Below are 23,160 nucleotides of genomic sequence, written 5' to 3' on the forward strand. Positions count from 1 at the left end.
GACACGGGGAGAATGTGCAAACTCCACACAGACAGTGACCCAAGCCGGGAATCGAACCCAGCTCCCTGGAGTTCAGGCAGCAGTGCTAACCACTGTGCCACCCCTATAAGAGAGGGAACTAACTGGCAATAATTTGGGATTTGATGAAAACAGAAGATAAATGTAGGTTTGGTGAAAGCCGTAAGCCTTGAATATTTCTGAGAGGAGGCCAGATGTAGAAGTGACCAGGCCACGATGGTTGAAGTCTCTGCAATGTATAGCCGATTGGAGAAAATGGTTGATGCGTAAGTCCAGACTCAAGTGGAGGTGTCATCTTGAGCTTGCAACTGGAGAGTGAGTTAAGACTGTGCGTGGTTTGCAATTGAGAGCTAATATTTTAAAATGTTTGGGGGTTTGGATGTCATTGAGGACTGGTTGATGCAGAAGTAAAACATTGCAGGGAAAGATATGAGTGTCAGGTTGTCCATGAGTTAGTTTATACAGAATGGAGCTCGAGTGTCAGGCTCAGAAGTTGGAATAGTTACATTTTTAGTGGCAAAAAGGCATGCATGATTGCTCCACTGGTGGATGAGGTGAATTAAGTAGGGAGAAGTGTGATGTTTCCAAGGTGAAAGGGGCCAGTCTTGCACATGTTCAATGTTGACACCCAGCTTTATCTTTCCATCACAACTCTCCGTACCAACACTATATCTTCACAGTGCTTACCCTGTAATTTCTGCAGCAGATTATTGTGATGCTCAAAACCATTGTCTTTGACTGCTCACTACAATCTCCATACCCTTGCCAACACTAATTTGCACTGAAATGCAGCCTTGATTGTCCAAGTGTCCTCACATTTGCCCCTTGGTTGATCCTGCCTTGTTGCTGTGCCAAAAGCCATTGAGTCCCAGGACATGGGAACATATCCGTGGATTTCTAATTCTGAGCCCATACCTCCTTATCACAATGCCATATAACAGCGAATAGAAGTTCCGGTACACACAAGGTCATCCTTGGTTCAGAGCTATCTAATCAGCCTCCCATTCATTGACTCTGTCTACACTTCCCGCTGCCTTGGAAAAGCAGCCAGCATGTCGGAAGTTACAGAGGGACATAGGTAGGATGCAAGACTGGGCGGAGAAGTGGCAGATGGACTTCAACCCAGATAAATGCGTAGTGGGCCATTTTGGCAGGTCAAATGGGATGAAGGAGTACATTATAAAGGGAAAGACTCTTAGTACTGTAGAGGATCAGAAGGATTTTGGGGTCTGGGTCCATAGGACTCTGAAATTGGCCCTGCAGGTGGAGGAGGTGGTTAAGAAGGCGTATGGTGTGCTGGCCTTTATCAATCGAGGGATTGAGTTTAGGAGTCCGGGGATAATGATGCAGCTATATAAGACCCTTGTCAGACCCCACTTGGAGTACTGTGCTCAGTTCTGGTCGCCTCATTACAGGAAGGATGTGGAAAAGATTGAAAGGGTGCAGAGGAGATTTACAAGGATGTTGCCTGGATTGAGTGGCATGCCTTATGAGGATAGGCTGAGGGAGCTCGGTCTTTTCTGCTTGGAGAGACGTAGGATGAGAGGAGACCTAATAGAGGTGTATAAGATGTTGAGAGGCATAGATCGGGTGGACTCTCAGAGGCTTTTTCCCAGGGTGGAAATGGCTGCTACGAGAGGACACGGGTTTAAGGTGCTGGGGGGTAGGTACAGGGGGAAGTTTTTCACACAGAGGGTGGTGGGCGAGTGGAATCGGCTGCCGTCAGTGGTGGTGGAGGCAAACTCAATAGGGTCTTTTAAGAGACTCCTGGATGAGTACATGGGACTTAATAGGATGGAGGGTTATAGGTAGGCTTAGAAGGTAGGGATATGTTCGGCACAACTTGTGGGGCCGAAGGGCCTGTTTTGTGCTGTAGTTTTTCTATGTTTCTATAATTAAGGACTCCACACACCCCAGACATACTCTCTTCCATCTTCTTCCATCTGGAAAAATATACAAAAGTCTGAGGTCACCTATCAACCGACTCGAGAACAGCTTCTTCCCTGTTGCCATCAGGCTTTTGAATGGACCTACCTCGTATTAAGTTGATCTTTCTCTACACCCTAGCTATGACTGTAACACTACATTCTGTATCCTCCTTTCCTTCTCTATGAATGGTGCGCTCTGTCTGTGTAGCGCGCAAGAAACAATACTTTTCACTGTATACTAATACATGTGACAATAAATCAAATCAGTTCGGGATCTAACTTGTTCAGGGCCTGCATTTTATTTACAAGCTATCTTAGTACATTCTTACCAGAGTTACAGCAGAAGTATGCCGGATTGAGCATGTGTTTATATCCTCGGTCTGTTGCTGCAGAAGGCCATAACCTTAGTATAACCAAAGGTGTGTTGTGGATTTAGCCATGGCTGATTTCACTGGCAGAACGGGGTCGGTAATATCGCGAGGCGAGAAACCGGGCGCAAGCCCGATTTTTCACTCCCACCCGATCTTACCGGGTCACCACGTCAACCGATTGGGCATGACGAGCCAGTTAGATTGCCCCAGTGGCATTTTAAAAATGGTGCTGGTTATTGAGTCAAGAAGTGTTTGAAGCCTATCTGTATATATAACCCAGTACAAAAATACCCTTCACAGCAAACAGAAGTCAAAGTTTTAGCTTAGTTCAACCTGCATCATTCCTTAGAAATCTTCCAAAATAATTGAGAAAATATTTGCCATGTGTTTAATCCAGTCTGATTTGGATTTTGCACAATGGAACAAAAGATGAACCCAAAGTAAACCATATAAAACGTTTCTTACCTAACTTCATTCTTTTTTTTTTTGTTTCTGACATCTGGGTTTGGCTGGCCTGGAATATTGCCCTTTTCTCTTTACTCTGAGAAGTTGTTGGACTTTCCTCTTGAACCGTTAAAATCTTTGTGGTGGTGGGCTGAGGTCATTGGATTTTTCGTTTTCTTGAAGTTGTCCAGTTATGTGGCCCAAATGTTTGCTGCCACTTGTCATCCCAAGCCTGATGCCATTATTATTTGGTATAGTGGTAGCCATGATATGGAGATACCGGCGTTGGGGTGGGGCACAGTAAGAAGTCTCACAACACCAAGTTTAATTCCAACAGGTTTATTTGGAATCACGAGCTTTCGGAGCATTGCTCCTTCACCAGGTGAGTGAGGGCAGCGCTCTGAAAGCTCGTGATTCCAAATAACCTGTTGGACTAACCTGGTGTTGTGAGACTGCTTACTGTTTAGTATAAGTAATAGTAATTATCTATTTTAGCAATCTAAATATATACTAAAAATATATTTTCAAAGTCTTTGAAACTGGAAGTGGTATGAAAGGTTATATGTACAGCACATATTTCCACTTGGGAGTCCAAAACTAGGGGTCATAAATATATAAGGCAGTCACTATTCCAGGAGAAGCTTCTTCACTCAGTGCTGAGGATGTGAAACATCCTACCCCAGTAGAGTAATTGAGGTGAATAACGTCGAGGAATTTAAGGGGAAGCTCGATTAAATACAAAAAAGAGAAAGGAGTAGAGGATATGTTGTTGGGTGAGACTATGTCAGGTCTTGGGTGGAGCATGGATCTGTTGGGTCGAATAGCCTGTTATGTGTTGTAAAATTCTTTGTAAAATGCTCTATGTCAGTTTACATCTTGTTTGATTTCCGCTTCTTTTCAATAGGGTGAAACGACCATTTGTCCCAACAACTGAATGCATATTTGAGTTACCCAGCCTGACTTTACAAGCTACAAGGGCCCAGACTCTGCTGCTGCAAACCATTTTACAGAGCTGGACGCACAATACAGGAGCATCAGTATCATTACCAGTCGATGAAGCTTTACTAAAGGACATCTTCAGACCTTTAGGTAAGATAGAGCGGTATTCTTCTGATTAACTGTAACGGTGTCACAATCTGTGGCTCAATACTCGGATGTGTACCTTAATAGCCTTTAAGTATTAGCCACTTGGCAGCCAGATACTGATGATTTGAATGCAGCTTCTCTCAAAATCATTTGTGATGATAATGATGAGTTTCTCATTCTTCAGGCAGCCATTTTGATGTTGCTTCGTTTTAGACCAATGTGAGGATGGGTTCTGCTTCACAATTGTAGAGAAATTTGATTGGAGACCTCTCTGATCTGGAATACCCCTAACCTCCATGTTGTAAGAGATTGCATACCAAACCCAAGTTTCTCCAGGAGGAATTGGGAGTAGAATGAGGACAGATTAGATGGGGTTGTGAATGGTCAAATTTTTGTATGAAAGCTTCAGAATCTATTCATTTTTACATGGATTGTTTTTCTATTAAATGTCCTAAGTGCCGCAACTGTTCTCATATAGATCTCCTCAGTACAGGAAAAATAAATTCTAGCCTGGAAAAACAAAATTATTTCACATAACAATAGGTTTCCCCCCAGTAACAACACCTGCTGTTTTTTCTTGGGAAGTCAGCACTTCCAACTGATTAAAAATATGGCATTGTTTTAATTCTGAATTATAACTAAAGCAGTCATAGAGAGATAGAAGTTATCAACATATTAATACAGAAGGCATATCACTCTTTTATAGAAAGCATAGTATTTGAATTTTAGGATCTTCTGGGTCAGGTGATGTGATTTGCAACTGACATTTTTGAGGACATTGCAGTAAAGGCATGAATACTGCTTTATACTTCTCTCAACAATGCTCACCAGTATTTCAGAGGGCATTTGAAAGTCAGCCTTGTGGGTCTAGAGTGACATGTAGGCCAGACTGGATAAGGACAGCAGATTTCCTTCCCCTAAAGGGTATTAGTGAACCAGATTTTTTTTTTACAGCAATTGACAATGGTTTCATGGCCATCATTAGACTTGTAATTCTGGAATTGTGTGGAATTCATGGTGGCAATTCTCCCAAAAGTGCTGAATTGGCAAGAAAAGTCATGGACATGACAACTGTTTTTTCAGTTCAACTTCAGACCCGAATCTCTCTCTCTGTGCAATGCAGATCATGAATCTCATTAAAAGCTCAGGGGGTGGTGCCTATTCACGCTGGAGTCTGACAGTTCCAGAGGCCTCAATCTGTCAGATCACAGTTTGCTGGCCAGCCCGGGTCCCTGGCACTGCTGCCGCCACTGCCACCCCCCCACACTCCTCAACAGCCCAATTGCAGCCCCCACAAGCATTCCCGGGCCATACTCAATCCCCTGTCCTGGAGCGCCCCGCTCTCCAGCCCCCTCCACAGCAGTGGTGATCTCCTCACCCCCACGGCAGACCACCCCCAGAAGGGAGACCCCTACCCCGGTGGACCACCCCCCCTGCCCATTCCTGATCATTGGCCTCCCTCCAGCCCTGACCGGATCCCAATGCAGAGTGGCAGAGGAAACTCCTACCCCCACCGATCGCCCCCTAGGCCCAGCCCACAATAGGCTTCGCCACCAGGCTCTGACCCTTGGCCCTGACCCTTGGCCCCGCTCCCTTGCCTCCCTAGGCCTTGCCGCTTAGACTCTGCCCCCTTGCCTCCCAGGCCCCACCCCCTTGGACCCCCCCCCCTCCCCGGGCTCTGCCCAATGCCCATTGGGCAGTGCCGAGGTGCCTCCTGGGCACGGGCACTTTACCCCTTGGGCAGTGCCAGGGGACACAGGCTAACACTGCAGCGGAACCACCCCCCTGCCACCCGACCCCCTGGGAGGTCCCGATTGTGTCCCTTTTACTCCGGCGGGGTCTCCCGCTAGTTCCCTGAATGTGGAGAGCTACTCTAAACCCTGCCAGGGTGAAATACTCCTGGCGGGGTGGGAGATGCTATCAGGCCCGGAGAGTTCCATGCGGGGCCCAATAATCACATTTAATATGAATTAAAAACAGATTCAAATCACTTACCTCTCTTCCTGCCAGTTTACAGCGCGGTCCCAATTGCGCCTGTTCTCCGGCTGTGTGAGACGCGCATGCGTCGGGAACGCATGCACGAATTCCATGAAATGGCCGACACGGGATCCTCCCATTCTGATGTGCACGTTTTTTGGCGCTTTGGGATAGGAGAATCAGGCCTCAAATTTCAACATCTTCCATGGACCCAGGTGCTCTGGATTACCAGCCCACTGACTCCCCAAGAACACAAGTACTTTCACACACTAATTCATTGTAAAGTATAACAGTAATATTTCACATTTGTTTTATATAAAAAGTGTGTTGGGGTTAAATGAAGTGAGTACTTTAAACCTCATTAAATTTAGATTAGCCATGGATGGATTCTTAGGTTGATTCATGAACATCATTCCACAAACAGTCGAAGTATCTTCATGGTAATTGACTCTCGTTGCCCGATACATGTACTGTGATAAAGTGAACTGGATATCTAAGTTTTTTTTAAAAAGTATAATCTCTTCAGTCTCTCTGAAAGTTAACTGAGTGAACACGGTGCTATTGGGGAGGCAGTGGCATAGTGGTATTGCCACTGGACCAGGAATCCAGAGACCCAGGGTAATGCTTTGGGGACCCAGGTTCGAATCCCACCATGGCAGATGGTGAAATTTGAATTAAGTAAAAATCTGGAATCAAAAGTCTGACGATGACCATTGCGGATTGTCATAAAAACCCACCTGGTTCACTAATGTCCTTTTGGGAAGGAAATTTTCCGTCCTTGCCTGGTCTGGCCTACATGTGATCCCAAATCCACAGCAATGTGGTTGACTCTTAAAATGCTCCCTGAAGGGCAATTAGGAAAGGGCAATAAATGCTGCCCCAACCAGCGATGTCCACGTCCCAATAAAGAATATTTTAAAAATGTATTTATTTTCTCCTCAACCTCTATATTAAATGGAAGTGTTTGGGGCTTTGGCCATGACATCTGGAACATGGCTTATTGCTGTTTTGACTGTTGCACATTTTAACGAATACATTATTTCTTTTATTGGCCATTGAAAATTCAGAGTTATCAATGATTGACTCAAATACATACTTTAACAAGCCGTCAGTTAGTAGCCGTGCATGTGATGTAACCACAACAGTCCAGCTTGAAACTAACTTGATGTCTGTTCAAATTTGCTTGAAATTAATAAATCTGTGCCAAAAAGGAAATGTCCATGTGAGTAATGATCATTGATATTGCATTCAGATTCAGCATTACAGTGTGTCAGATATAACCTGAAGAAATTGCAGGAAGTAGTTTCAATGCTATGTATTCATGTCGTAGCTGAGGCACTTTTGAGTTCTGGCAAAAATGATGTCAACAGTATTTGAGTGATCTAATATTTTCTTAGAAACTTCCCACAACTAGAAAAAAAAATCTTTATGTTTAATAGATAGATGCATTTAAATATGGCTAGTTGAAAATGTCTGTCTGCTTTTCAGTAAATTCCACTGCCTTGTTAACAATATCACATTGTAGAGTCATAAAGTCATAGAAGTTTACAGCATGGAAACCGGCCCTTCAGCCCAACTTGTCCATGCGCCCTTTTTTTTAACCACTAAGCTAGTCCCAATTGTCCGCGTTTGGCCCATATCCCTCTATACCCATCTTACCCATGTAACTGTCTAAACGCTTTTTAAAAGACAAAATTGTACCCGCCTCTGCTACTACCTCTGGCAGCTTGTTCCAGACACCACCCTTTGTGAAAAAATTGCCCCTCAGGACTCTTTTGTATCTCTCCCCTCTCACCTTGAATTCTTTACTCCTGTGCCATGTGTCACCTTATACACCACTGTGGCTACATCAAACAGAATATTGGAATTGATAATCAACCTAAATTTCCAGTGGCTTGTTTGGATGTCGCATTTCATTTATGGTGTATAGCTACATCATGGCAATTAGTGTAAGATATACCTGGTTGCATTTTATTGCTTTGTTTTGTGAAAGAAACCGCCCTATCTTAGGAAGATGATCAAGAGTTCTGTGGTATATTGAGTCTTTTCAGAATATGCCAAAAACCATTGCGTACCATTGAACTGAAGAGTATTGGTGGGTTTTGGCAGGTGCTCAAAGTCTTTTAAAAAATTATTTCATTAGCTTGCAGCAGCAGACATTTTGCTCAAGGCAACATGTCTTCAATTTGCTGTTTATTGGAATATTGGTTGAGAGGTGTCATTGAGTGAATTACAGGTACAAATGCCTCCTGTTTAATTTGGAAATAATTGGAAAGTTGATCTGCCATCAGTCACGCCTCAGAGGGGGGGGAAAAAAAATGACACAAAAGTGCTACTGGGTACAAGCGCAAAGCTTGTGTGTTTGCCTGCCTCAAGCCCATCTGTCACTGAAATCCTTGTTCATGCTTTTGCTAACTCCAAGCGGGGAATTTTCCCATCCCGCTCGCCACAGGAATCGTAACGGGCGGGGAGGGGCAGGACCAAGCAAAGGTCCGTTGACCTCGGGCGGGATTTTCTGGTTTTGGGGCGGGCGCAACCAGAAAATCCCGACCGTAGTTTGATTCTCTGTACTGACCTTCCATCCTCCACCCTGCAGAAACCTCTACAATATTTGCCCAATGCATTCTAATTCCTGAAATGTAAAATTCTCATTATGTTTAAATATATTTCCGTCATTCCCTCTCCCTACCTCTGTGCCTCCGGCTCTACAAGCTCCCTGAACACACACTTCCTTGATCCCTGGTCGCTTGTGCACCATCATTGTCACTGGTGCCTTCAGCTGGTTAGATCTTGTGCCCCGAAATTCCCTCCCTAAACTCTATTTCCTTTATGTCTCCTCTTTGGGGTTGGGTATTAAATTGGGTATTATTTGGATATGAGGTTTGAGAAAAGATGGAAAAGGGTGGCAGTTTTGCTTTTTTAAAGTTATTAGTGTCACGAGTAGGCTCACATAAACACTGCAATGAAGCTGCTGTGAAAATTCCCTAATCACCTGTTTGGGTACACTGAGGGAGAACTTAGCACGGCCAATGCACTGAACCACCAGGACTTGTGGGAGGAATCCAGAGCACCCAGAAGAAACCAATGCAAACACGGGGAGAATGTGCAAACTCCACACAGACAGTCACCCGAGGCTGGAATTGAACCTGGGCCCCTGAAGCTGTGAGGCAGAAGTGCTAACCACTGTGCCACTGTGCCGCCCCTTGCTTAAGGAGTGCTGGAGAGAGGATGTCTCAGAGGGGTCAAGGACAATCTATTTTGTAGAGCTAAGGAACAAAAGAAATTCAATTACATTGCCTTACGTAGCTAAAAGGCCACCAAACAGTGAGAAAGGTGTAGAGGAACAAATTTGCAAGGAAATTACAGAGATCAGAAGAATGAGAGATTATCTTATTGAAACATATAAGATCTTGAGGGGAATTGGCAGGGTGGATGCTGAGATGTTTCCCTTTGTGAGAGAGACTCGAACTAGGGAACACAGTTTTAAAATAAAGGGTCTTCTATTTAAGATGGAGATAAGGAGAGATTTATTTTCTGAGGATCTTGGTCTGTGGAATTCTCTTCCCGAGAGAGCAGTAGAGGCAGGCTCGTTGAATATTTATAAGGCTGATTCTTGGTTGACAGGAAAGTCAAAAGCTTCAGATGGTAGACAGAAGAATGAAGTTGAGGCCACAATCAGATCAGTCATGATCTTATCAAATGGCAGAGATGGCTCAAGGGGCCGAATGGCCTGTTCCTAATTTGTATGTATGTCTTGATAATGGATTGTCGTATTTTCCCGATGACAGGTGAGTGGCGAGTTGGCCTATAGTTCCCTCTTTCCATCACCCTCTTTTCTTTAATCAGAGTGTTACATTAGTGATTTTCCTATCAGCTGGGACCATTCGAGAATCCAGGAAATGTCGGACGATCGCAATATATCTACTCTGTCTCTTTTAAGACCTAAGGATGAAAGCCAACAGGTCTAGGGGACTTGCCAAACTTTAGGTCTAATAGTTTTCCCAGTAGCTTTTCCCCAGTGATTGTGATTGTTTTACATTCTTCCCACCCTTTAACCTCTTGATTTTCAAATACTCTGGGTGTTTTGTGTTTTCCACAGTGAATACAGGCACAAAATACCTGTTCAATGCTTCTGCCACTTCCTTGTTTCCCATTATTGATCTCCCATCATCATCCTCTCAGGGACCAACATTCGTTGTCTTTACTCTCTTCCTTTTTAAATATTTGCAGAAAATCTATTTTTAGATTTTAGCCAGCTTTCTCTTGTACTGCAATTTCTCCCTTTGTTTTTAGTCATTAGTCCTTTGACTAATTTCTTTCAGTAATTCTTCGCTGATTTCTAAAATCTGTCCAATCTTTTGATCAACAAGTCTTGTATGTTTTTTCTTTCAGTTTGATGCTATCCTTAACTTCCTTACTTAACCATGGATGGTGCATTCCTCTCATAGTCTGTCATTCTCAATGATACATCTTTTCTGAGAGTTATAAAATATCATTAATATAAAACAACTATGAATAAAAATATAAGCCCAATGGCCTACTCTTCCAAATTCACATGTATGTATGTATCTCCTTAAATGTTTGGCACTTTATCTCTACTGTCCTAACTTGGAACCAATTTTTGTAGTTCACTTCAAAAACTTTGTTCCTCATACTCTTGTAATTGCCTTTCTTTAAATTTGATTTGATTTGATTTATTATTGTCACATATCAGTATACAATGAAAAGTATTTTTTCTTGTGCGCTATATAAACAAAGCATTCCGTACATAGGGAAGGAAAGGAGAGAGTGCAATTTATTGATCATCGAGAGTAAATTGGGTGGTATTTGACCTGCTTTTTGTGCACAGGACATATCTAGGCAACTTTCCACATTGCCGGGTAGTTGCCAGTGTTGTAGCTGTGCTGGAACAGCTTGGATAAGGCCGTGGAAAGTTCTGGAGCATGATCCCTGTAAATATACCATTGTTTGTGTTCTCCCAAAAAAGCCAAAGCCTGTTTTTTCTCTTTGCACCTAACTTCAGTAAGGACTGAGTTTTTACACCTTGCGCAGTCTGTGGATAATCCTTCACGAACTGATGAAAAAGTATAAATGTGAGCATTGTCCTGTTTATCAATGATCAAAAATCTATTGGATAGAATTGGTATTTATTTAAAAATAAAATCAAAACCATGAAATGAGTAAATTAGCACAGGTGATGAAAAAAATTATCCAAAAGTGTGTCTCAAAATCCTATAAGTGAAATATTGCTAACTTCCCCCTTCTTGACTACCCCTCCCTCCATATAGATATTTTCAGTTTCTTTGGCTGAATTATTTGGCAATTAAATGAAGGCATTGGTGCAGGGGCTGACTGAAGTGTTTAAGAGATCAAAGTATCTAGACAGTGGGTTGGTCAGGTAGGTTGTTTTCTGTTGGATTGTGAAAGACTCCCAGCTTTTTTGAATAACAAATGGAACTACAAAGCCATTGTGCCAACTGAATTTTAGGCACGAGAGCAGGACATAAATCTTTCAATCCCATTCCAACATATGTTGAACGTGGAGGCTGGCGAGGTGAGGACAAGGGGGAACCCTATTATAGTGGGAGTGAGGATAAGGGGTGAGAACAGAAGCATGGGAATGGAACAGACACGGTTAAGGACCCTGTCAACTATGGTGGAGAGGACTTCACGGTTGAGGAAAAAGGGAGGCATATTGGAAGCACTGATATGGAAGGTGGCATCGTCAGAACAGATGCAACAGAGATGGGAAAACTGTGAGAATGGAATGGGAAACAGGGTGTGAGGAAACATAGTCAGTGAGGAATTCAGTGAGCTTGTGGTGGATACCAAATGATAACGTATCCCCGGAAGCAGAGACACAGGTTTCAAGGAAAGAATCATGTGAAGGCAAGCAATGGAGGAAACTGGAACTGAAAGGGCGGGAACTGGAAAACATTTCCAGTTTAGAATGTGCGTAGGAAAAGGTAACGATATAGTAAAAACAACATCCACTAATGTTCACTAATGTCCTTTAGGGAAGGAAATCTGATGTCCTTACCTGTTCTGGTGTACGTGTGACTCCAGAGCCACAACAATGTGATTGACTCTCAGCTGCCCTCAGGCAACTAGGGATGGGTAATAAATGCTGGCCAGCCAGCGACGCCATGTCCCACGAATGAATTTTTAAAAAATGTACCGAAAAACCGTGGAAGGCTTGCATGACCTTAAAGACTAGGTTAGAGAAGAACACAATTTCGAACTGCATTACATCTCAGTACAATTGGAGATTTGAAATTCTTGAAGGGCTTGGAATTTGAAACTTTTTGGTGTTCACTGATAGATTTTGAGTCTATGTACGCAAGTAACCTGTCTGCCAATCGCACAATTGGTTTCTAATATTACAAAGTTGTCCATCGATAAGTTCACAATTTATCAAAGGAGAATCAAATAAGCCATTTGCTGCACTGTTGCAGAAATTCTGCTCTTTCACTTCAGGACACAGAAGGAGACCATTTAGCCCATCGTGTCTGCACCAGCGGGAAAAAAACCTAGCCGCCCACTCTAGTCTCACCTTCCAGCACCCGGTCCAATTCCTTGCAGATTACAGCACTTTCGGTGCAAGTCCAGATATCTTTTAAATGAGTTGAGGGTTCCTGTTTCAAGCACCAATCCAGGCAGCGAATTCCAGACACCTACTACTCTCTAGATGAAAAAGCTTTTCTTAATATCCCCTCTAGTCCTTCTACCAATCACCTTAAAATCTGTGGCCCCTGGTAACTGACCTCTCCACTAGGCGGAAACGAGTCTTCTCTGTCTACTCTATCGAATCCCCTCATAATTTTGAATACTTCAATCAAATCACCGGTCAGCTTCCTATGTTCTAAAGAAGATAGTCTTGGCCTACCTAATCTTTCCTCATAACTGCAATTTTCCATCCCTGATAGCCTTCTTGTAAATCTCTACTGTACTCTCTCCAGAGCAATTATGTCCTCCCTGTAATAATAATAAATAGAAAACAACTCTTGATGTTGTTTTCATCAGAGCAAGGTGTACAACCATAACATGCTTCGCACAAAGAGTCGTGGAAATCAGCAACTCTTCCCTAAAAGGCTGGTGATCCTGGGACTCAACTGAAAATTTCAAAACTGAGAGGGTTAGATTTTTTTTTGTTCGGCCAGGATTACAGAACTCAGATGGGTAGATGAAGTTAAGATATAGATTAGCCATGATCTAATAAAACACTAAAACAGTAGATTGTTAATCAGTGTAATTTTGGATTTTTTTTTCCCTTTTTAAAAAATTTCTTGCATGCTGTGTATCATTTCTCATTTGACTGGGGAGGAATCTTGTAACAAACCTCTGCCAGTATCATACTGAACTGGTTAGTGGATGTTTGAGGTTCTGGTGCTGACTTTTTTTCCTTATTTTTTTTTTAAGAGTCATCCTGTTTACCTAACATTTTCTGAGGTGGAACTGCTAGATCAACTACTTAACTGGAAGTTTGCAAAAGTTAGACCCTGTGTCTTGCCACATCAGTGCACATTTAGTTTGTGTACAGTCGCTGTCCATCACTAGATTACTTGCCTGAATAGAATAGAACAATATTAGCACCTATGAAGCGTGCTAAAAGATCCATTGAAAACATTACTGTTTAGTTAATAAGTTACAAAAAAGTATAATTTCAACACTTAGATATTATGTTGCTTTATATTTATGTTGCATTAACCCTTGGAGACAGAAGTTTCATCTTTCATTTAATTCAATGTAATGGAGTGAAATTTTAAAAACCTGTAATTTTCAATTATATTTTATTTAATTGCTGAGATCAAAACTTCAGAATATATGGTTTGCACATGTAACTTGATAGAAACGGCATATTTTGTTAGTTGCTAATGAACCGTGATACTCATAAGATTTAAGTGTTTATTGCAGAGCAAGAGAAAGAAGAAAATTGTCTAAGTGCTTTTCAGTACCAAGAATGCAACTAAATTTAATGTGACTGGTCTGGAAACCATTTCAAATTTTTATGTGAAAGATTTTTTTGGTGAAACATTCCCAGTTCTGTCCCATTACGGGATGCCGTCAGGTGGTGGACTAAAATGTAAAGCAAGGTATCGGGCATAGAATACAAAGTCTTTTATATTATTTTCTGTATGAGCTGTGACATAGCAGTCCAATGACTAATATGGTGCCGTAAGGGATGCAATGTCCATATGGATTCTCTGGAGCATTGCCAGCAAGTGCATGTGAATGATTGCTTTTAGAGGGAATAGAATACTTTACAAAACATATGGAAACATTTCACTTGGTTCTCATAAGGACTTCGTCCCCAAGCACATCAATGATCACTCTTCCTGAAATTACTTGACTACTTGATTGTTCCAGAAATGTGGCATAAATTTGCATATTCAATATGTTTTTTTTTAAACGAAGTTATATTGCATATGAAACAATTTAGATGCTTAATTATACTGTGGGCTTGATGCATGTGCAAAAAAACTTTTTTGAACTGTAATGATCGTGTCTTGTCACATGTAAGAAGTGTCTTTCTTTGAATAGTTGAATAGGAAATATATGGTGTATGGTGCAAAGATTTTGTTTTCTGCCACATAAAAAGGAGAGACTTGCAATTATGCAGTGCCTTTGAGGACTTTGGGACGTTCCCAAGCCCTTTATAGCCAATTAAGTGCAGTGTAGTCACTGTTGTTGGAAACGCGGCAGTGAATTTGCACACAACAAACTCTCTCAAACAACTGTGATAACGATCAGACAATCTGTTTTTGAGATGTTGATTGAGGGATTAATATTGACCAGGATACTGGGGGATAGCTCCCTTGCTCTTCTTCAACATTGTGCGATAGGACTTTTTTAGGTCCACCTCAGCAGGTGGACGAGCCGTGCCATGTGTCATTTGAAAGGACAGCTCTTTTGACAGTGCAGCACTTCCTCAGTCCTGCACTGGAGTGTCAGCCTGGATTTTTATCCTCAGGATCTGGAGTGGGACTTGAATCCAGAAACTTCTGACTCAGACAAGAATGCTACTAACCTGGCCATGGTTGATGCACGTTCTCCTCATAACAAGTATTTTCCTCTGCTGTAAAACATTTATTTCAGGCTTCTTTTGAAATTCCAATACTTTTGCCCCGGCTGCTCCCTATGGCAAAGTGTTCCAGCAAACAACTCTGCAAAAGAAATTGCTCCAAACCCTTCTCCTCAAAAATTAACTTTTGCGCCTCCAGCATCATCTAACAAAATCTGCCCGTCACACTCTCTCTCTTGTTTTAATGTCCTTTTTATATGGGAGCTTAGCAGTACTCCCAACAGTGGCTTACAGATTCTAACAGGGCAATTTTAAACTAGCAACCTGCACCCCCCGCCACCCCCAACCTCCGTCACCCACATAATAACCCAGTTGAGATGAGTGGCAGTTTTATACCTGCCCGGTTTCTGTATCTATTGAAGTCAATGGAAGGTAATATTGTAGTAGTGTGTAGAACCAATCCCCTCAGTTTCTTGACTAGTGAGTTTAATTAAAATCGCCCTCCCAAGTGTTTTCCCACAACTGACACTATTTAATTTATAATTATTTGGCTATTTGTGCTCTCTCTCTCATGTCTTGAATGAAGTTGTTCTGAAGTCTCTCAGCATAATTTTCTTATTTTAAAAAATAGAAAAACCACTGGGAAGAACCTTTAATTTAGCATCTAAACAGTCTAGGTTGTATGTTATCAGCATGTTGACTTGAGTTATAGAGACATTTACAACAAATGAGGCTATTTGGCCCATCAGGTCAATGTTGTTTCTCTGAGGAGCAATCTGGTCAGTCCCAATCTCCCTCTCTGTACCTGTGGCCCTGCAAATTTATTTCATTCAAGTGCCCATCCAATTTTCTTTTGAAATCATTGATTGTCTCTGCTTCCACCACCCCTGTGAGCAGTGAGTTTCATTACCAGCTACTGTATAAAAAAAAATTCTTCCTCGTATTCCCCATGTATCTCTTGCCCAATATTTTAAATTGGTGTCTTTTAGGCTTTGTATGGGAACAGTTTTTCCTTGTCCATTCCATCTAATCGTGTCATAATCTTTTAAACTATCAAATCTCCCTTCAACCTCCTTTGCTCCAAGGAGAACAACCCCAACTTGAGATAAATCGTTGCATCCCCTCAAGAACCCTAGTGTGGTGACCTGAATTGGATACGGTATTATAGTTGTGGCCTCACCAGAGCTTTCTATAAGGTCAGCATAACTTTCCTGCTTTTGTACTCAATGCCTCTATTTATGAAACAAAGGATCCCAGATGTTCTCTCTCACGATATGTCTTGTTACTGTCAAATATCCATGCACATGCACCCCCAGGTACCTCTGTACCTACACATTCTTTAGAACTATTACTCATCAAGTCTTCATTGCTTCTCCCATCATTTCTGCCAAAATGCATCATCTCACACTTCCCTATATTACATTCCATCTGTCACTTTTCTGCCCATTATGCTAACCTATCTATGGTCTGTTACAGGGAATTCATATCATCCTCACTGTTTACCACTCCTTCAAGTTTGGTTTCATTGGCAAATTTTGAAATTTTACTCCAAATTCAAATATCCAAGTCATTTACGTATATCAGAAAAGCAGTGGTCCCAACACTGACCCTTGGGGAATACCAGAGTCTACTAGCCTCCAGTTTGATAGTGACCAATGACCACAACTTGCTTCTTAAGGCAGTTTTTAAAATTCAAGTTGACAATGACCTTCCTATTCCATAATCCAGAATTGTCAGGAAACAAAGGCATTTTAAATAATCTATATTTATATTTGTGAGTATTAGAAATAAGGTATAGTTTGAAGTAAGTTTAATTTTGGGTTTCTGTGTAAGAAAGCATTAAAACTTTAATTAGCTTCACATTAAACAAAAGTGCTTACATTTCTATGTGTTTTGTGCCTGCATTGTATTTAAAGTGTTTATGATGTGAAAAAGAACAGGGTTTAAAGAAAGACTCGCCTGTTGCTTAGCAAGCAGGGTCCCATATTGAAAAACATAAAACACTTATGGTTCTGTTGGAACAAGGTATCTGTGAAGAAAGCAGCACTCTCAGAAACTGCTAGCAGAGAGACAGGACAATGGAATGAGGGGCAGAAAGCAAGTCCCATGAGATAAAGAACAGATAGTTCAAGAAACCAGGAGATGTAAACTGAAGTCCTAGGAAGACTCAAGTCAAAGTGACAAATGACTGGAATCTGAAAGAGGTACTGTTCACTGAAGCTAAAGAAAGGGGCAGAGAGAGAGGCTCTCAGTTAAATACAGCATGGAAGGGTGCAGATGCCTGGCTTCTCTAGTGAGAAGCCAGGCGTCTGAAGTAATCCTAAGGTTGGTGACTCCTTACTACAGTCTATGAAGCAGTGGTGTTCCATTGGCATGGCTGGGTTTTTTTTAATATTCATTCGTGGAATGTGGGCATCGTTGGATGGGCCAGCATTTATTGCCCATCCCCGAGGGTATTTATGAGTCAACCACATTGCTGTGGGTCCAGAATCATATGTAGACCAGACCCAGGTAAGGACGGGCAGATTTCCTTCCCTAAAGGACATGAGTGAATCAGATGCGTTTTTACGACAGTAGTTTCATGGTCATCATTAGACTTTTAATTCCAGATTTTTATTGAATTCAGATTTCACCATCTGCCATGGTGAGATTTGAACCTGGGTCCCCAGAGCAGTACCCTGGGTCTCTGGGCTACTTCCAGTACCTGAGAGGTTGGGTGGAAGCTTAAATACAGGTGGCAAATCTAAGGCAGAAGAATTCTGAAAGGAGAAATTGAAATCCTGCAAGTGAATCTTTGGTGTAGGCATCCGAGAGAAAGCCTTGTTTTGGAGAAGAATCTAAGGCATGTTTCTTCTGGAGTGGAGTTTGGAAACATTCATGCAGAAGTCAGAGTTCCAGTGAGACCAGTTGTCTCACAGTGTGACAATTTTTGGGGGGGTTTTGATGAGAAATCCACATAACTTCTGTTGGGTGGCATCTGCCACTTGGTTTCAGTGTGGTGTGTCTGACCACTGTGGATCTGTTGGTTTGCATTGACTGTGTACTTACCGAGAACATTATAGTCTGTTTTGTGACTTGTATTATCCCGAAAAAATTGTGTACATCTGTGAATATATAGGTGGGGTGAAGGAATATTGTATTATAGCCAATCTTTTCATGTTTAATAAATGTTTTGTTTTGTTAAGTTGGTAATCCTGTCACTCTGATCATCCACGTCCCTAAACAAAAAATAAAAGTTGTGGCCTATTGAGCCAGGATTCGATTCTGGGACTTGACTGTCCAGGAGTAATATCAGTTGGGATCAGAATACAATTTTATTAATCCGGGTTATTTGAGGTACATTTATTACAATCCAAAACCAAAGCCACTCAACCTCATTCATAGAACTTCAGTATGCAGATGACACTTATGCCTGTTCTCATTCAGAAACTGAGCTCCAGGACATTGTTGCCTCCTCCGCAGCGTATGAAAAAAATGGATCATTCACTAAACAACTGGAAGACTAAAGTCTCCTTCCAACTAGCTCCCACAGCAAAGAAGCTCTCCCTGTCGGCTACACAACGGTGGGATGCTACAAAGTGTGGATCCTAAGATCACGGACATGGCCAACAAAATTCATCTTTGCCTCCAATGTGCCAGCTCAGTCTTTGGCCGACTGAGGAAAAGGGTATTCGAGGACCAGGCTTTCAAACCCATTCTGATGAAAGGGCACAGAACTTAAAAGTCAACTCTGTTTCTCTCGCCACAGATGCTGCCGGACTTGCTGAGTACTTTTTGTCATTTTCTGTTTCTATTTCCAATTTCCAGGATCCACAATGTTTTTGCTTTAGCATGTAGAACCTGTACAGTGTAGGAAGGAAATACAAAATAACGGTTCATCATTTCAAGGTGAACCTACATTTCAAGTTTGTAATGACTATCGTTGTACTGAGTTAGACATTTAGTTAATTTCAATTTAACTTCGGTAACCTCTGGTGGACTACTTTTATTGTTGGATTTGGGTAACCTAGTGACCTTTATGAGAAGAACAGCAACTGGAAAAAGAGTGTAAATAGCCAAGGTTGATATACTCAAGTGAGATGAGGGAAAGTGAATGCATTGTTCTTTCTTCCTCTTCCACATCACTGAGATCTCACCATGTTAAAACTTGAGGCCTGTCTTTCAGTGAACTTTGTTTTTATTTTAGGAGAAATGGTAAACAGTCAATCTGGATTTAGCTTCTGCTTTACTATTCCATACTTGCTTGCTTGGAGGTGCAGACTAACATTTTGACTGAACTTCCAGCTTGTGTGTGGGATGGAGGCCGGGTTGCTTAACATTTAAATTTTAAGATCGCTCCTTCCCTTTCATGATCAGAATTAAGTATTTTATTGGGGTGGAGAATGAGACTGTCCCAACCACTGACTGCATTTAATACCATGTACTAAAACTTAAAGGGTTTTTTAAACATGTCGCTGCGTGTCAATAATAATGTGGTGCTGTAGCAATGCATACTGTAGATACGATGGGAGCCATTGTACTGACTAATAATGTTCAAAAAAGAATTGAGAGAAAATAGATTAATCTTTGAAATCTAACTCTGCCAGAGTTTATTACTTGCATTTAAGCATGTCTATCTGGTGCGCAGACTCTGCCTTTAAATAAAGACACATGTTGCTGAGCCAGTTGATTTGGGTACATAAGTTGTGTTGAAATATGTAGAGGTTTCAATACAGGGACAGGTATTTGGCCCAAGCAGTCAGTATCTGTGTTTACACTTCACACAAATAAATAGTTCTAATCACACTTGGCACCCTGTTCCCTTCAATCCATTTTCTTTCATCAAACCATCCAGTCTTATCCTGAATATGGATATAGTTTCTGCCTCAACCACTGCGCGTGAAATGAATTTTAACACTTCCCAACTCTCTTTTGTAAGGAAAATTCTTCTGCCCTCTATTGTAAATCTCTTGTATCAGTTGCTCCTTGTTAGTTAGCCTATCTTTGCTGGATTAACCCCCTTGCTTTTGTAATTTTTAATTGCATCTATGAAGGGTTACAGGGAAAGTGCAGGAAAGTGGATATGAGGAATGTTGGATCAGCCATTGTCCTATTGAATGACAGAGCTGGCTTGAAGGGCCAAATGCACTACTCCTATTTCTTATGGTCTTACGATTACTTAATCTAAGTTATTTTAATCAAAGAATCTTCAAGTCTTCCTCATAGTGGGTGGCACAGTGGTTAGCACTGCTGCCTCACAATGCCAGGGACCCGGGTTTGATTCAGTGCTTGGGTCACTGTCTGTGTGGAGTCTGCACGTACCCCCCCATGTCTGCGTGGGTTTCCTCCGGGTGCTCTGGTTTCCCCTCACAGTCCGAAAGACGTGCTGGCTAGGTGCATTGGCAATGCTAAATTCTCCCTCAGTGTACCCGAACAGGCGCTGGAATGTGGCGACTCGGGGATTTTCACAATAACTTCATTGCAGTGTTGATGTAAGCCTACTTGTGACACTAATAAATAAACTTAAACATATTTGTGATACTTCATATCAGGTCTGCTTTTAAATTAATCTATATGTTGTACACTCTCTAAAGCCTCAATGTTCTTGTTCTTGTGGAGCAATACAGTTACAATACAGGGAGTGGCACTTGCTTAGCAACAACATGCTCATTGACACTCAGTATGGGGTCTGCTAGGGTCACTTAGCTCCTGACCTCATTACAGCCTTGGTTCCAACATGCGCAAAGAAGCTGAGTTCCAGAGGTGTGGTGAGAGTCACTGGCCTTTGACTGAGCATTTGACTGAGTGTGGCATCAAGGAGCCCTAACAAAACTGGAGTCAATAGGAATGGGGGAATCATTTGCTGGTTGGAGTCATACCTGGCACAAAGAAAGGTGGTTGTGGTGGTTGGAGATCAATCATCTCAGTTCAAGGACATCACTGCAGGATTTCCTCAGGGCAGTGGCCTAGGCCCAACTGTTTTCAGCTGCTTCATCAATGACCTTCCTTTCATCATAAGGTCAGAAGTGGAGATGTTCACTGATGATTGCACAATGTTCAGCACCATCTCAATCGGATGTCAGCATCAGAAAAAGGCCGTAAGACCCCCTTCAATCTCTCCAAATGTTCCTTTGTAGTAGTTCCTGAGATTGAAACGTCATCCAGATAGACTACCACTCTGGGTACCCCATGAAGGATGTTCTCCAAAACCCTTTGAAAAATGGCACAAGCCAAAGACACACACAAGGGCAAATGAGTGTACTCATACAGTCCTCCGAGAGTATTTGTGGCGATATACTTCCTGGATGACACCTCAAGCTGCAATTGGAGGTAGGCATGACTCATGTCTAGTTTGGAAAATACATGTTCCCCAGCGGGCTTCACATACAAGTCTTCTATGCGTGGCATAGGGTATCTGTCTTAGCCGGAGGTTCTGTTCACTGTCAACTTGGAATCCCTAAAGAGACGGACCAAATTGTCAGGTTTTAAAATAGGGGCTACTGGCGTAGCCCATTCAGCAAATTGTACTGGGCGTACAATGCCAAGTTCCTCTTAACATTCCAATTCCGTCTCTAGCGCATAGGGGACCAGTCATGCTTTGAAGTATTTAGGTCGGGCCTCTGGGTCCACGTAGATCTTGGCCCGAGCGCCTCTAATCTACCCAAGGCCTTCTTGAAACACATTGGGATGCTTCCCAATGACTTTGTATAAATTGCCAGTACTCGTTTTAAAGATCTGTTGCCAATTCAGATGGAGTTTCTATAGCCGTTCTGTTAGGGCACCAGAGCAGAAACTCCAAGGTGTATTTTGAAGCCAGACTGGACCCCAACAATTTTCTATTTGGCATTAATGTGAGGATAAGATGTTTCACTCCAGGCATGATTCTACTGACAAACTAGGGTTATCAAAACAAACATTATTTAAAACACAGTTTACTTATAACAAATGAATTAGCTTAACTTTTAACAATTCAACAATACATAAACATGACAATACAGAATTCTCAACGGCTAACCTATCAGAGTTCCAATCAAACAATATTCCTCAAATAGACTTAAACCTCTCTTTAAAATTAGTAAAACACATACATGCATACTTTAACTAATCTTACCAAGTTTGGAGCTTTCAGAAAGCCTTTGGAGAGAGAGACTGGGAGACACTGCTTTCTTCAGGCAGCCCACGCAGCAACTGCTTGTATTTTAAAATGAAAATGAAACTGATCTTTTCCTGCAAGTTTAGCTCCTTCCATTAAGCACATGATTCTGTCCCTGTCAATCAACCTATTCAAAACTCTACTCTGAAACTCCAGGGGAACACAAGTAAACACATAGGCATTAGCTCTGCTTCTGGGGTGATTTTGGGTGGAGAGAACTGGTAAAATTGCACGAGAGCTGAGAAATCAGGTTCACGCCCTAATTCTTACCTCTCGCGATCTTACCAGCACCGGATATTCAGCCTCCCGCTCATTTCTGATGAGAGGCTGAATTTATTATTTAAATATATTTAAATCCTTATTTAAATGTAATTGACGAGCCCGGGACGCAATCATAAAATCCTACAGTTCAGGAGAAGGCTCCCATTCAGCCCATCAAGTCTGCATCCACCACAATCCCACCCAGACTCTATCCCCAAAACCCCATGTATTTACCCTAGCTAGTCCCCCTGACAGTAATGGGCAACTTAACATCGCCAATCCATCTCACCTGCACATCTTTGGACTGTGGGAGGAAACCGGAGCACCCGGAGAAAACCCATGCAGACACGGGGAGAACGTGCAAACTCCACACAGACAGTGACCCAAACCAGGAATCAAACCCAGATCCCTGGTGCTGTGAGGCAGCAGTGCTAACCATTGTGCCACCGTGCCGCACCATAATTGTCCGGGCTCACTTGCCTTTGCAGCCTTGCCGGTTCTCTCTGGCGAGAATCACGTCTGGTCCCTACAAACGGGGACCAATCCTGATGGCCTCGCTGACAAACACTATTTTGCAGTGTAACAGTTTGTCGAGGAAAATCTTTACATTAGTTCCTGGGAGCACAAGATGAGTACTAATTTGAGACATGATGGGGGTGACCTTACCAGAAAAATGCTAAATTCAGGACAGGTGGAAAAACAGGAGTTTCTCACCCAGTTTGTGGACGAGTTCAAATCCAAACTTTGGTGCATTTCATGCATGAAGAAATGGACTAAACCATTCCTCTTAAGGGAAGGGGTGGAACTTAAATCTCCAGCAAACCTGCTGTAGCAGCAGAGGGTGCTATTACGCATATGCAGACCTCGGTGGCTGCAGATGCGCAATGGCAACTCGCAGAGGTCTGACAGGTCTGAAAGAAA

General features: G+C 42.2%; 1 protein-coding gene across 11 annotated transcripts in view; it reads left to right on the forward strand.

The window, feature by feature from the left end:
* Positions 1-23,160, forward strand: part of vps13b (vacuolar protein sorting 13 homolog B) — a 993,302-nt gene that overhangs the window by 263,106 nt on the left and 707,036 nt on the right. For 8 of the 11 annotated variants that reach the window (XM_078215655.1, XM_078215652.1, XM_078215654.1 and 5 more), the window contains exon 17: positions 3,666-3,850. In XM_078215655.1, the coding sequence (XP_078071781.1) occupies positions 3,666-3,850 (185 nt within the window). Of the gene's footprint in view, positions 1-3,665; positions 3,851-13,243; positions 13,307-18,272; positions 18,578-23,160 lie in introns of those variants that run through there. The other 3 variants (XM_078215662.1, XM_078215660.1, XM_078215663.1) reach the window with 3 other exon arrangements.

The sequence above is a fragment of the Mustelus asterias genome, chromosome 7, assembly GCF_964213995.1.
Source record: "Mustelus asterias chromosome 7, sMusAst1.hap1.1, whole genome shotgun sequence".
NCBI classification, from domain to species: Eukaryota; Metazoa; Chordata; class Chondrichthyes; order Carcharhiniformes; family Triakidae; genus Mustelus; species Mustelus asterias.